General features: G+C 49.1%; 7 protein-coding genes across 7 annotated transcripts; 4 read left to right on the top strand and 3 right to left on the bottom strand.

The window, feature by feature from the left end:
- Nucleotides 1–245: 245 nt before the first annotated feature.
- Nucleotides 246–1,547, top strand: N7462_004588 (YgfZ/GcvT domain-containing protein; the record flags this gene model as incomplete). Its single annotated transcript, XM_057076314.1, has 1 exon — nt 246–1,547. One exon carries the CDS (start codon nt 246–248, stop codon nt 1,545–1,547), a length of 1,302 nt encoding a protein of 433 aa, XP_056935819.1.
- Nucleotides 1,548–1,904: 357 nt separating this feature from the next.
- On the bottom strand, nt 1,905–3,179 carry N7462_004587 (putative cell cycle control protein (Cwf23); the record flags this gene model as incomplete). The annotated part of the gene is made up of 1 exon (XM_057076313.1): nt 1,905–3,179. One exon carries the CDS (start codon nt 3,177–3,179, stop codon nt 1,905–1,907), a length of 1,275 nt encoding a protein of 424 aa, XP_056935818.1.
- A 663-nt stretch (nt 3,180–3,842) lies between these two features.
- On the top strand, nt 3,843–5,332 carry N7462_004586 (uncharacterized protein; the record flags this gene model as incomplete). The annotated part of the gene is made up of 2 exons (XM_057076312.1): nt 3,843–4,182; nt 4,284–5,332. The coding sequence occupies 2 exons, from the start codon at nt 3,843–3,845 to the stop codon at nt 5,330–5,332; spliced, it is 1,389 nt and encodes a 462-aa protein (XP_056935817.1).
- Nucleotides 5,333–5,484: 152 nt separating this feature from the next.
- On the bottom strand, nt 5,485–6,707 carry N7462_004585 (amidohydrolase family protein; the record flags this gene model as incomplete). Its single annotated transcript, XM_057076311.1, has 2 exons — nt 5,485–5,645; nt 5,711–6,707. The coding sequence occupies 2 exons, from the start codon at nt 6,705–6,707 to the stop codon at nt 5,485–5,487; spliced, it is 1,158 nt and encodes a 385-aa protein (XP_056935816.1).
- Nucleotides 6,708–8,328: 1,621 nt separating this feature from the next.
- On the top strand, nt 8,329–9,147 carry N7462_004584 (uncharacterized protein; the record flags this gene model as incomplete). The annotated part of the gene is made up of 1 exon (XM_057076310.1): nt 8,329–9,147. One exon carries the CDS (start codon nt 8,329–8,331, stop codon nt 9,145–9,147), a length of 819 nt encoding a protein of 272 aa, XP_056935815.1.
- A 596-nt stretch (nt 9,148–9,743) lies between these two features.
- On the bottom strand, nt 9,744–10,073 carry N7462_004583 (uncharacterized protein; the record flags this gene model as incomplete). Its single annotated transcript, XM_057076309.1, has 1 exon — nt 9,744–10,073. The coding sequence occupies one exon, from the start codon at nt 10,071–10,073 to the stop codon at nt 9,744–9,746; it is 330 nt and encodes a 109-aa protein (XP_056935814.1).
- A 948-nt stretch (nt 10,074–11,021) lies between these two features.
- On the top strand, nt 11,022–12,251 carry N7462_004582 (uncharacterized protein; the record flags this gene model as incomplete). Its single annotated transcript, XM_057076308.1, has 1 exon — nt 11,022–12,251. The coding sequence occupies one exon, from the start codon at nt 11,022–11,024 to the stop codon at nt 12,249–12,251; it is 1,230 nt and encodes a 409-aa protein (XP_056935813.1).
- Between the last annotated feature and the right edge of the window lie 170 nt (nt 12,252–12,421).

The raw sequence follows: 12,421 nt of genomic DNA, 5'->3' as shown, positions 1-12,421 counted from the left end.
GCAAGGTTACGCAAAAAAAAAAGACAAGAGCTGTACTTCATTGCAAAAACTTGGTAATAAAGGAGAGGATGGCAAGAAAAAGTGTAATTACAGCCCTCTGTTTACAAATCCGATCTCATGCTTCAAAAGATCCGAGTCTAGTTTCTGCCCCATGCCACCGCCCAACGTCATCGCCGGGTCTCCGTCGGCAAAAAGAAATACGCCGTCTCACATTGGTTCTCCTCCGGCAGCTATCCAAACACGCAATGATGCGTCCTCGCCTCTCGGTCTGCAGTCGCTGTTTGTCGCAGAGCAGGGCGTTCTCTACAACAGAAGCAAGAGCTCAGCAATCCCAGAATGCCTCCCTTCCTCCTCCGGTCGGTTACAGTCGGCTTACAAACCGCGGCCTCATCTCGATCACCGGAGTCGACAGTGCAACCTTTCTTCAAGGCCTGATAACCCAGAACATGCTGGTAGCCAACGATCCGAGCAAGAGCATTCGTCGTACAGGCTCCTACGCAGCATTCTTGAATTCCCAAGGGCGCATTCTCAATGATGCTTTTATTTACCCACTTCCAAACCCGGATGCCGATAGCTCAGACCAAGCATGGTTGGTCGAGGTGGACAAAAATGAGGTGCTCACTTTGATGAAACATCTAAAGAAACATAAGCTGAGAGCAAAGTTGAAACTTCGGGCTCTCGAGGATGGCGAGCGGACTGTTTGGTCATCGTGGAAGGACCACTCCGAACCGCGATGGGCGGCATACAATCTTGAATCAGAGACCCTATCACCGTTCCCTCCTTCTTCAAACATCACCGGCTGTCCAGACTTCCGTGCTCCCGGATTTGGGACTAGAATTATCACTCCGGGACCTGAGGACCTGCGCAGCCATTTTCCGGATGAGACCCACGTTGCCGGGCCCGAGGTCGGATTGGATTCATATACTGTGCGCCGGATATTGAATGGAGTTGCCGAGGGCCAGTCAGAGATCATTCGCGAGTCATCTTTGCCACTGGAATGCAACATGGATATGGCACGAGGAATCGACTTCCGCAAGGGCTGTTATGTCGGCCAGGAGCTGACAATCCGGACTCACCACACCGGCGTGGTGCGCAAGCGCATTCTGCCGGTACAGCTCTACACCGGCGATCCGTTGTCAGCGGAAGGACCAGTCTATGACCCCTCGTTAGAAATGTCACTACCGCCCAGTGGAACGAATATCATTAAAGCAGGCGGTCGGCGGGGTCGGAGCGCGGGAAAATTTTTGAATGGCGTGGGCAACATTGGTCTCGCACTGTGCCGCTTGGAAATGATGACTGATATCGCACTAACCAGTGAGGGGACACAGTATACCCCGGGAAGCGAATTCAAGGTATCATGGACAACTGAGGCTGAACAGCCGGCGGAAGTCAAGCTGCAAGCGTTCGTCCCGTCATGGACTCGCGACTTTATTTCTACAGGCGGAGCACGGAAGCAGACCCCACGGAATGTCGATACAGATGGCCAAAGGGCGAGGGTTCTTGTCGAGCAGCTGGAAGAAGAGGAGGCACAGCGACAGGTGGATTAGGTTTGAACTCACCCAAGCCTCCAAGCCTGGTATGTATGTATACATGTACATTATGACGGCTTTATGTATAAAAATAGTTTGTATCTCTATTATCTTCAATATTTCCTAGAAACCAATCTGTTGGTCAACAATTTCAACAAAGAATATAATCATTGAATTGTAAGTTCTTTAGGTTTATAAACAGGCCTTAGTGGGCTGATAAAATGGGGTGCTCGGGTATATGCTAGGGAAATATATGACTAGGGTGTTAGAAAGGATATAATGCATATAAGATAAATAAAATGCCGATTGAGGCCGGGGTATCTCTCATCTAATAGTACAAGTATGCAGGAAAATCACTGGACAAACGTCAAATCGTCAGGAATCATTAGTCCTCATTTCAGCGGCATCTGCGGCCGCATCTTCACGTGCCAGTTGCTCTTCAAGAGCTTTGCGTTCTTCCTTCTCACGTTGCGCATTTTTCAATCTCATCATGAGCATTTCTTGGTAGGTTGGGCCACCCGAAGTCTTTCCCGACGAATCAGACGAAGCCTTGGGACCGGTAGAGAAAGAGCCGAAAGATGGTGTCTTCCCAGTTGTCGGCGCTGAGTGTAGCCCCGGGAAGCTGAAAGCCGGCTTCTTATCCACCTGAGATGACGCAGGCTGCGTGGGCCTGGGTTCTTTGGATTCTTTGGACGACGCAGAGCTCTCCGTAGGGGGAGTGCTCACGTTGTTCGACTGCAGATTCAGGGGCTTACCGGAGGCCCATTCGACAGAGTTAATGCGCATCCATTCCCCAGCAGTTTCGGCCATTTTCATCTTGCTATCGGAAACTGCAGCATGTGCATTCACAATTGACTTGAACACGACGACTCCCGTGGCAAGAGTGATTTTCCGGCTCTGTCCCTCCACCCGGGCACGCTTGTCCTTCATCATGAATGTGGCCTCGATCGGCCCAAATTGGGCGAAAAGACCTTCTAGCCAATCTTTACCAAGCTCTTCTTCTCGGCCTGCCCGTACCCAGCGCACCCGCACCGAGCGATCGAGCTCTGGAACATTGGTCCCGCCTTCCTGAGATAAATCGACTCGCTGGCTAGCCCGGTGCGTGGATTTGAGTGCTTCCTCCTCAGCTTGTTGTTTCTGCCGTTCTGCTTCCTCCACTTCACGCTTCGCTCTGTCTGCCATGTCTTTTCGGCGTTGTCGCCCGGCCTCAGCGATCCGCTCAATCTCCCGCTGGAGCTTCTCCTCCGTATCTTCCTCACTCCCTGGCATCCAAGGCCGTTTCACACCCTGTTGAACCCCGCCTCTAGCGGCCGCACCAGCACGCTCACGTGCCTCGAGGTCCTCGCGCATTTTGCGCTTCGCAGCGTCCATCATGTCGCGCTCGCGCTGCTTGCGCATGCGCGCTTCCCGCGCATTGTCATATAGTTGACGGACGGAGGCATCGGAGAGGACATCGTAGGCAATCTGGAGAACGTGGAATTTGTCGATATCGGCGGGGGTTGGGTTGGCGATCTTGTCCGGGTGGTATTTTAACGCCGTTTTCCGGTACGCTCGTCGAATCTCTGATTCGTTGGCTGCGGGCGAAATATCCAGGAGCCCGTAGAAATCCTGATTCGAGGCGGCATGCGCCTTGAGATCGTCTGTTGACATCTTGATTGTGGATCTTGGAGGTTTGGACAAGAGGAAAAGACACAAGTAGCTCGGAGTTTGGAACAATTAATCATGGCAATTTGGCGGTGACGGCTGGCTCCACTCAGCCCTAATGTGGCAATCTAAATAGGGTCCTTGTACCAGTTTGGTCCTGACGGAGCTTACAAGAAGAAGAAAATTGTGACATCGAGCGATTTTGCATCAAAATTAGAATTCAAGATGGGTGGGATTATAATCAAGGCGCTTTCTTCACAATTCTTTCGGTGGTAGATACCACACATTAAGAGGAATGTAACATCTTATTTACTCATTTAAACAAGCAAGGGTTTTCATCAAACCAGCGTGGCTTATCATGATGAATAAAAATGAGAGATTTTGATTCCGTGTATATGAGGTCGCTATTCAGAGGGCTTGAGTCCTTAGATACAAGCCCTGACACGTGAGGGTCAAGGCCTTATCCTGACGTCGACGTTCGCAACTACAATATTCTTGCAACTCCCTTGACGCAAAATGCCTTTACAAAGAGACATATACAAAGCCGGTGGAATCTCTAAGCCTCAAATGGCTCTCGCTTTGGCAATTGTCAAGCACAGGCCTCCGTCCCTGTCAGTCAAAGGTTTGTGACATCCTGCTTCTCAAAAAGGAAGTGTTGATAACCGGAGAATGATCCCAGAATATATTTTACAGATACGCGGTTTTATCAAAACAAAGAAAGTCAATAGAATAATCATCTCGGAAAAATTCTTCGATAGCGTCGCATTCTGGCAAACGGCGTTCAAAAAATCAGAGGCAGATCAAGCTAAACTGCTCGATACCATCTTTGAGCTGGAGCAGCGAAATGAAGGTCTCCTCATCAAGTTGAACACGACTGCAATACTGAATGAGAATGGAGATATTTCCCCGATCAAACGAAAAGCACCGAAAGAGAATACACATGACTCGGAAGCAATCCGAAAAAGAGGTCGATCTAGTAATATGGTTATTCAGGTCCCAAACGTTACCAGTATCTCTGAAAGGATCGAAGACAATGTTCAGAGCGAACCTAGAGGTATATTATACCTTGATAATCTATTTTGCTTTCTGCGACGTCTGACCTTGTTCTAGGGCTGTCATTTTCTAAGCAAATATTCGCTCTTCAACAAGCTCTGCAGAAGCGACGCAAAAGTCATGCTCTTGCTTTTAATGCAGTAATTTTATGCAAAGAAGCAGAAACCGAACTTCTCTCTACAGTTACTCGAGAGTTTGTGCATAAACAGTCAACCAGCCCTCAAACACAGAGTCAAACACAGAGTGTAAGAGAGCCCAGCTTGAATGCTGTGATAAAAGGAGTGGAAGTATCCTTCCACCTCATCCACCAGGCATTGCATAAAGTGCCAGATATACCAAAAGAAAGGCCTCACAAGAACCAGGTAGTATATTATCTGGTATGCCTTTTCGAGTCAATCATGACAGGTATTGCTCAGTATTGTGCCGCCCTTTCAGCTCAAACTAGCAAGGAGAATGCACAAGCGAAGCAAAAGCAACGACCTTCAGGCAGGGCTAAGCCACAGAAGCCCACAAAAAACAATGCAACACAACCAGTGCCAGACATACAAGCCCAAGCCGGTGAATACTTGACGAACTTGTTATGCGTGATGGCACTGTCGCTTGACATTGCACGACCGGATGATCAAGAGATTATGGAAGGATTTCTCTTTGTCGCACTGGATAGAGTTGGCAAGATGCTTGCACTATTTGTTTTCAACGATTTCCAATTGCCATTGGGTCCTCGCTCAGACATTCCAGCACCGGATGGATTAGCAGCAATGAGGACTGAGTCCCTGTCCCCTGAAAATGCGCAATCAGAGGCGAAATACCTGATTATGTTTCTCAGCCGATTACTGTCTGTCAGATCTTTGAGCTCAGAATCTTTGAATGTCCGAGATCACTTTTTTCGAGCAAGAAAAAGCAAACTGCAGAAAACGCTACTTCGCGCGGTTTTTGGCACCGAGGATCCTCTGTTTCGAGAATCACTTACACGTCCAGCCACCCCTCCTCCCCAGGAACCTAGCGGCCGAGGAAAGAAAAGGCAGGAATTTTCTGAGTGGTTCACGCAGGAACTTTGGCAACTGATTGGATGGGACTTACTAGCTTCTGAGTTTACATCCAGCTGAGGCTGTGCTTAGTTTTCATTTTTAGCAATTCTGTATGTTAAAAGGAAGGCGTGATTTCGATTCGACCAAGTGCTTAGTTGTTATATATATTTATGTGTCACAGCAAGATATCATGAACTCGGAGGGAGAGCACAATGTCATGACTACGAACTCTATTTCAGATTGAGAACACGGACCGCATTACCTCCCAATACTGCATCCACAGCCTTTCTATCACTGCCCAATGTATCTTGGATAGCGTTGTAGTTGGTAGTCACGCTGGTCCATTTCTCGTCTTCTTCATTCAAAGGCGGAAAGAAAGGATGATCGGTACCTACGGACATATTGTTAGCCATTCAAAAGAACTACACTTATCCAGGGGTTGATGATTGATTATACCGAATAGCAATCGATCAGTGTTGCCACCTCCAGCTTCGATGGCTGCTTTCAAGCCTGCGGTACCGTAGACGACCGCATCTAGGTAAATATTTGTCTTCAACACATCCCAGATACCACGCTGGGGTCCGGGCATGCTGCCACCATTGGCCTGAAAAGTTCTTTCGTGTGCAATGCAACTTTCAATTCTACCAGCAAGGAATGGTAATGTGCCGCCAGAATGGGCCAATAGTATCTGCAGATGAGGGAAACGATCGAAGACCCCACTGAGGTACATTCGGGTGATGGCAATGGTCGTCTCAATAGGAAAGCCGAGTGCAAGAGGGAGAACATGACCATATCGACGAACAATTTCGGGCCCGCCAAAAGCCTCGTCCGGTAGGCCGTAGTGCGGATGGAGAAAAAGCATGAGTTGGGTATCTTGAAGAGCTCCCCACACTTCCTCTAGCGCGGGGTCATCAAGTCCGGCGCCTCGTCCAGTCGTGCCCATAATGACTCCACGAATATGAGCGAGGGATTTGATTCGGTGGATCTCATTTGCAGCGGCCTGCTGGCTGGGAGACCCGAGAGGTAAAGTGCCGAATGCAAAGAGAGACTTTATGGAGGCTGCCGTATTTGTTTGCACACAAGTCGCCTCAAGATCATCATTGATCTTCTGTGCCCATTCTGAGGCTGCATCACCACTGTTCACCGATCCTGGCTCTTCTTTGCCAATAAAATCAAGCCATGGATTTGCCAGCGAGATCACGCTACAGTCAATTCCATGTTTTTCCATGAAATCAAGTTTGACTTTGATATCGGAGTAGGAAGAGTCGACGGGTCGACCACGTTGATCAAGTGGAATATTGGGGTCATCATCGGAGGCGAGGATAATCAGACGAGGGGGACCGCCATCGGATGGGTCGTGGATGTAAGGCACTGTCTTGCGCCCCCGCAGCATGTTGATATAGGCGGGGGGATAGACATGGGTATGGATGTCGACGACAAATGAATTTACCATGATTCCGGATTATTGTGGACAGTGGCCCAAGAGCAAAAAAGGGGATGGAAGCGACGAGAAAAGCAATCAAACACACAGAGTGAGGGGTTCAGTACCTGAGAGATAGCTGCAGCTGGATGTGTTCCTGGAGAGATAAGCGGTGCAGATGCGGGGATGCCACACTTATCGTCCCGATGGCACCTTCTTTATCGGACTGTTCGTTTTCCTAGGATAATACTAAAGATCTGGGAAGTCTTCTCACTTTTCAACTGACTCTTTGAATTTGACCCGACTTGAGTGAATTAATCTTAGATCTGCGCAAGCGACAACTCAATATGTGAGGATATCCCACTCATTCGGTACCCGCCTCCTCGGTGGGGCTACTTTTCCCTTCATCAAAGAGTCAAAGATGCTCCAAGTATGACCACGTGATGTTTCGAGGATCTTGAGGGTATTCAATTTGATCCTCGAATCTGGTTCGAACGGAAACCTTCCCAGAGAGTTTAAGCTTGTTAGAACTTTGGTTTACGGGAGTTACGGCCACACAGGCACCCTTTCACGGGCGGTACCTTGACACCCAGTAAGTGCTTAGCCTGATTGGGACAATCATGTCTTCGACTGCCACGATGAATATATTAGGGTTAAATTATCTTCTTGGATTGAGATAACTGGGCAATTGATCACCTAGCTTTCACTGAATTCTCATAGGGCATCCAAAAGTCACAAGTAATCATATCCGCAACTCCTGCTGCTACTGGGAGCACTTAATCTTCAAGGAGAATAACTCAGTACAGTCTTTTCATAATAGTCCTCATTCAATGCTTATTCGATAATTGCCTCTTGAGAGGTCCTTTACTTTGACCAACATTTGGAAAAAGCGAGCTACCTGGTGCCCCGGAAGGTTCAAGTGCTCACGGCGAATGAATGTAGTTTAATGACATTAATTTCTGGGTTTAGCCCATGAAAGAAGGGGGATTTCAACTCTTTGCAACAAGAAATATATCCATGTGGTCAGAACTTGATGAATAGTTCTTTTGGTTGGCTTGGCGGTTCCTCGGCTATGTACCCATGTACAGAAAACGTGGCACGAAGATGCTAGTGTTTGAATAAGCAAGCCTGAGTCAAGGACAGTCTATTACTCAGTCTAGTCATCCGGTCAATATTTATGTCGAATTTTTCCAAGACGACGGAGAACAAGGAATTTTCAATCTCAAATGAGTCTATGAGTGGCTGACATGAGCCGCACGTTGTGTCCTAAATAAGCAGGTGACCCACTTTGCCCGCGGGTGTGATGATCATCACTGGCTTCGATATCCGAACCATCGATCCCATTCCCACAAACTTTCCATGCAGTCATGATGCAAAAGATAAATTGACCTGTCAGTGGAGAATGGCCAGACCCTATAAAAGGGCGCGTGTTGCCGGATGCGTCCTGAATACACGTCACCTGTCTTCTCACGGCCTTCACAGCACTACGGACATCTCCGGAAGACCAGTACAAGACGTCACTGAGCGATATAGCAAACTATGCACTGTTTAAAACTGAAGAGCTGCTGATTTTTGCCAGTTCTTTCTACAACGACTGCTACGAAGCGACTGCGAACTCTTACTAGATTTAGAGCTTTCTTTTTCAAGAACAACAATGTACTTCTTTTCTCAGCTCGCATGGCTCCTCCTCGCAGGAGGTAGCCTGACCTCTGCAGCCACCAGCGCCTCATCGAGCTCTGGTGCTTCTTCCACTTCTTCCTCAAGTTGTGCATTGACTTCCGGGGACACCAAAGTGCTGGAGTACACCTACGCCCTCTCCCAGTTCATCAGTAACTTCTACGCCTCCGTTCCAGTGAACGGCAGCCTCGCATCCGCGATCTCCAACAGCACCAGCGCCTCTAAGGCCCTTGCCAATCTTCAAGGCATTGAGAAGTCCAACAACCTCTCCGTCGAGGCCGTCAGAGAGCTCTCCTCCAAGGCCCCTGGCTACGAGGCTCCCTCTTGTGACTACACCTACCCATCTGTGACCAGCCTCTCCTCTTTCGCGTGGTATGCGTACAAGCTTGAGGATACGCTCTCTGGCGCCTTTGTGGGCGCTGCTGGCTACACCAACTCCCCCGAGGTCGCTTTCCTGCTCGCTCGTCTGGCCGCAGAGCACAGTGCCCACGCTACCTGGATTGGCAGCCGCGTCAACTCGACCATGTTTATGTCCAACGCTACCTCGCTGGTCTCCGCTTATGCCCCTGACCAGGTGCTTCAGAAGACGAACGAGACTGGAAGCCTTGGCCTGTATCTCGGTGACTGTGTGACCGCGCCCACTGGATCATGCGGTACCCTGACCATTGGGCCGCTGGGAGCGAACCTTACTTCTTCTGGTGCAGCTAGTTCCTCCGGTGCGGCTAGCTCCTCTGGCGTGGCGTCTTCGACCCCATTGTCTACCGCGACTGCCTCTGCTTCTGCGAGGCGCCACTAAGCGCCACTGGAAGTTCTGGCGTAGCAGCCTATATGCTGTTGCCGCATTTTCAAATGGCTGAGGAGATGAAGCGATAAGAACCAATAATACGGATTGACTGAGGATTAATACCGTTTAATATACATTTTTTCGAGGGATAATCTTTCGGCGTCTAGTTGCGGGGACTTGATATTCGGTGACGCAAAGTGCTTTTTTTTTCTCTCATCAGTTTGGCTCTTACCAGACGGAGATTTACTTTCCTCATGGGAGTCAGATACGATTCGAGGATAGATATGTAACAACATAATAAAGCAATGAAGCTGTTACTGTCAATGAGGGGATCTTGATTCTTCTGATAGTCGTGTATGCGGTATGACCATAATTATACGATACATGCAAGATCAAGCTCAATCTACTAGGACGTGCGACTCAGTCGTGGTATTCATGCATTCGAAGTCATCGAAAATGACCGGTCTCCCCGAAACTTTAGACTTTCAGCCTCTATTGAATCAACCGGTTAATACGGTCGCCTTGCAGCTCGATAGAGCATTCGGATTTGAAAAAAAGAATTTAGGCGAGATATAGAGCACTTACTGCTAGAATTCCGCGGAATCCGATTATACAATCTGGCCGCCAATCACGGTGCCGGCTAGAGTAACGGGCTGCTTGTTGGTGAAGTTGGGAATGTCACCGAAGACCAGCGCCGCGGACTCGCTCTGCAAGGCAGCCTTGACGGCATCTTCGTTGTCCCACACAAGGGTCGCGGTGATCAGATACGCGGGTTTGGAGCCGGCCAGGTCGCGCTCGTACTTGACAACCTCCCACTTCTTCAGGCCATGGGGCCCCCAATGCTGGGCCACTAGAGGCATGTGAGTCTTCAGATAGTAATCGGTGTCGAAGGTGATGTCCTCATCATTGGGATACGCGACCACGGCACTGTAAGTCATCTTGGCGGAATAGAAGCTGCTAATATAACTTTCAATCAAAAAGAAGGAACAACTGAGGGGGATGGCAGAAGGGAGAAAAGAAGATGAGGGCCACTGTTTTCCTATGACCTTGAGAGACTGGCTTATTAATGTTGCCGAATGGCGGGTGGATCACTAGAGTCCGAGGCTCACAGATGCATGCATATGATTATACAAGGCCGGGCCCGATCGCCATTGTATAATTCCTAGTTGGTTTCTGTTCACCTACGCTGCCGTGCGGCATGAATTGGGCAGAGTTGATCGACATGGCCAGAATTGGAAATTTAATTTGCTGGCGTGGTGCAGACCAAAAGCAAAAATAACCATCAAACCAGGGAATGTAGCATTGAATGTATGCGGCTTGCTATTTGCGAACCACGATGTAATACTTCAAATTGTAGCAATACAGCAATTTGCAGCCACACCAATGAATGAATTACGTTGGGAGATTCAACAACATTAATGCTGTATCCGATAATGTGATGACGGCTGAGAGAATGTCGCAAAGCAAACAGTCCGTCTACTTGGTTCTGAGATCCGGGGGTTCCGGGGGTCTCGAATCTATCAAGAAATCCGGCAGTATCTAGGCTAAGTTGAGAGTTTCCACAGGGACCTTGACAATCCTGTCTCTCCCGCTTCATATGCAATTGATCTGACTCTATCCTCGGAGGATTCAGCCAAGACGGCTATCTGGTCAGCTCCGCCAGGGGGACCCACGCGGGCCAACCGACCATCAAAATCCAACGGTGGCGGCAGCTTCAGGGGTCGGAGTGTTCCAGGGTGTTTCGAACTTGTCGAGTCCCCTAAAGGATCTACGGAATTATGGTTAGCCCCGGACCGAATCCATCCTAGTTTTGCAGGGTCTGGGTATAGGAATGCCACCCTTGAGATTCCGCCCTTCGTGGTTCTCTTCCTAAATCAGCATGCATCATGGCACCTGCAGATGCCCAGCCATGGCATCCGAACGTTCGGTCGGTCTGGTCTATCATCATTTTGGCCATCGCGATTCTATCTGGCCTCTATTTCAACGATCAGATCCCTTTGATCCACGGATTTGGGCGATCGTATCAGGCTAAGAAACATCCCCTTCGGTGGAGATGCTCGCAAATCACCCACCCCTTTATGGAAGGGTGCGAACACATTTGGCTCGATCATGCCGGGCGCAACTTATACGGCGCGTGTACTAATGCAAGTTCGTCCGAAGACTGGAATCCCAGTGGCCGACCAGATGGTGCCTGGGCGAAATCACGCAGAGATCACCTTGCCGTCTTAGCGATTGATCCTTCGGGGCAAGCCAATGAGTACCAAGTACAAAAGTTAGAAATAAGAGACAAGTCTCATAAAGATATTAATTTACATGGCTTTGATGCTCGCTACGTGAATGGTCGCCTGCGATTCTGGGTTGCAAACCATTTGCCAGCGATGGATACAGCAACGGGAAAAGTTCTCGATGTACAGACACACTCTTCCATCGAGATCTTCGACCTCGATCCAACCTCAAACGAACTCATGCACGTGAAGTCTATCGCGAGCAACGCGCTAGATTCCCCCAACAGCGTGGCCGTGGATTTAACGGGGGAGGAGTTTCTGGTGATCAATGGCTGTCGCACCAAGCTTGGTCCATTCCGCGGGGGACCGTTTCAGTTTGGCAGTGAGAGCATCGCCTATTGCCGAACGGACATCGGTAGCTGTGAGACTATTGCTCTGGAGGGCGTTGAAAGGGCAAATAGCGTTGTTACAGGTCGAGATGGGCTGTTTTATGTGTCGATGTCCTCGATGGGAACGCTGGCTGTCTATGAGATTTCGAACGGCAAGCCTAATCGCGCTGATATCCTATCCTTGGACCACGCATTGGATCATCTCTCCGTCGATGCACGGGGAAACATCATTGTTACAGCCTTCAGCGATGTTATCGAACTACAGAAAGCCTCTATGAACCCCCAAGCTTCGGTCGCAGCCGGCACTGTTCTGATGCTCCAAAAGAAGGGTGGCCGAAGTGGATCATTTCAAGGACAGGAGTATCTTCTCCATACTGTTCTGGAAGACAGAGCCGGAAAACTGATATCTACAACACAAACTGCAGTACATGATGCACAGTCTGATCGCTTATTCCTCGCTGGCGTATTTTCGCCAGGGGTTAGTATCTGTGAAAAGCGATAATCTACACTATTCCAGTTCTCCTCATTTTTATCGGTCGGATGTTTGCGTTTAGCGGGGAATTACGGCGATGATAAGTGGAATTCTGTATAATAGCTCGTGCTTCCTTTTCCTATCAATATCATGAATTAGCCCCAATGGTCCTCTCAAGTCTTGGCCGCGGCCTGGGCACC

The sequence above is a fragment of the Penicillium macrosclerotiorum genome (assembly GCF_028827735.1).
Source record: "Penicillium macrosclerotiorum strain IBT 26536 chromosome Unknown utg000003l_segment0_segment0, whole genome shotgun sequence".
Lineage (NCBI taxonomy): Eukaryota > Fungi > Ascomycota > Eurotiomycetes > Eurotiales > Aspergillaceae > Penicillium > Penicillium macrosclerotiorum.
Note: the sequence above shows the minus strand (reverse complement) of the source record. Positions and strands in the feature narration are given on the sequence as shown.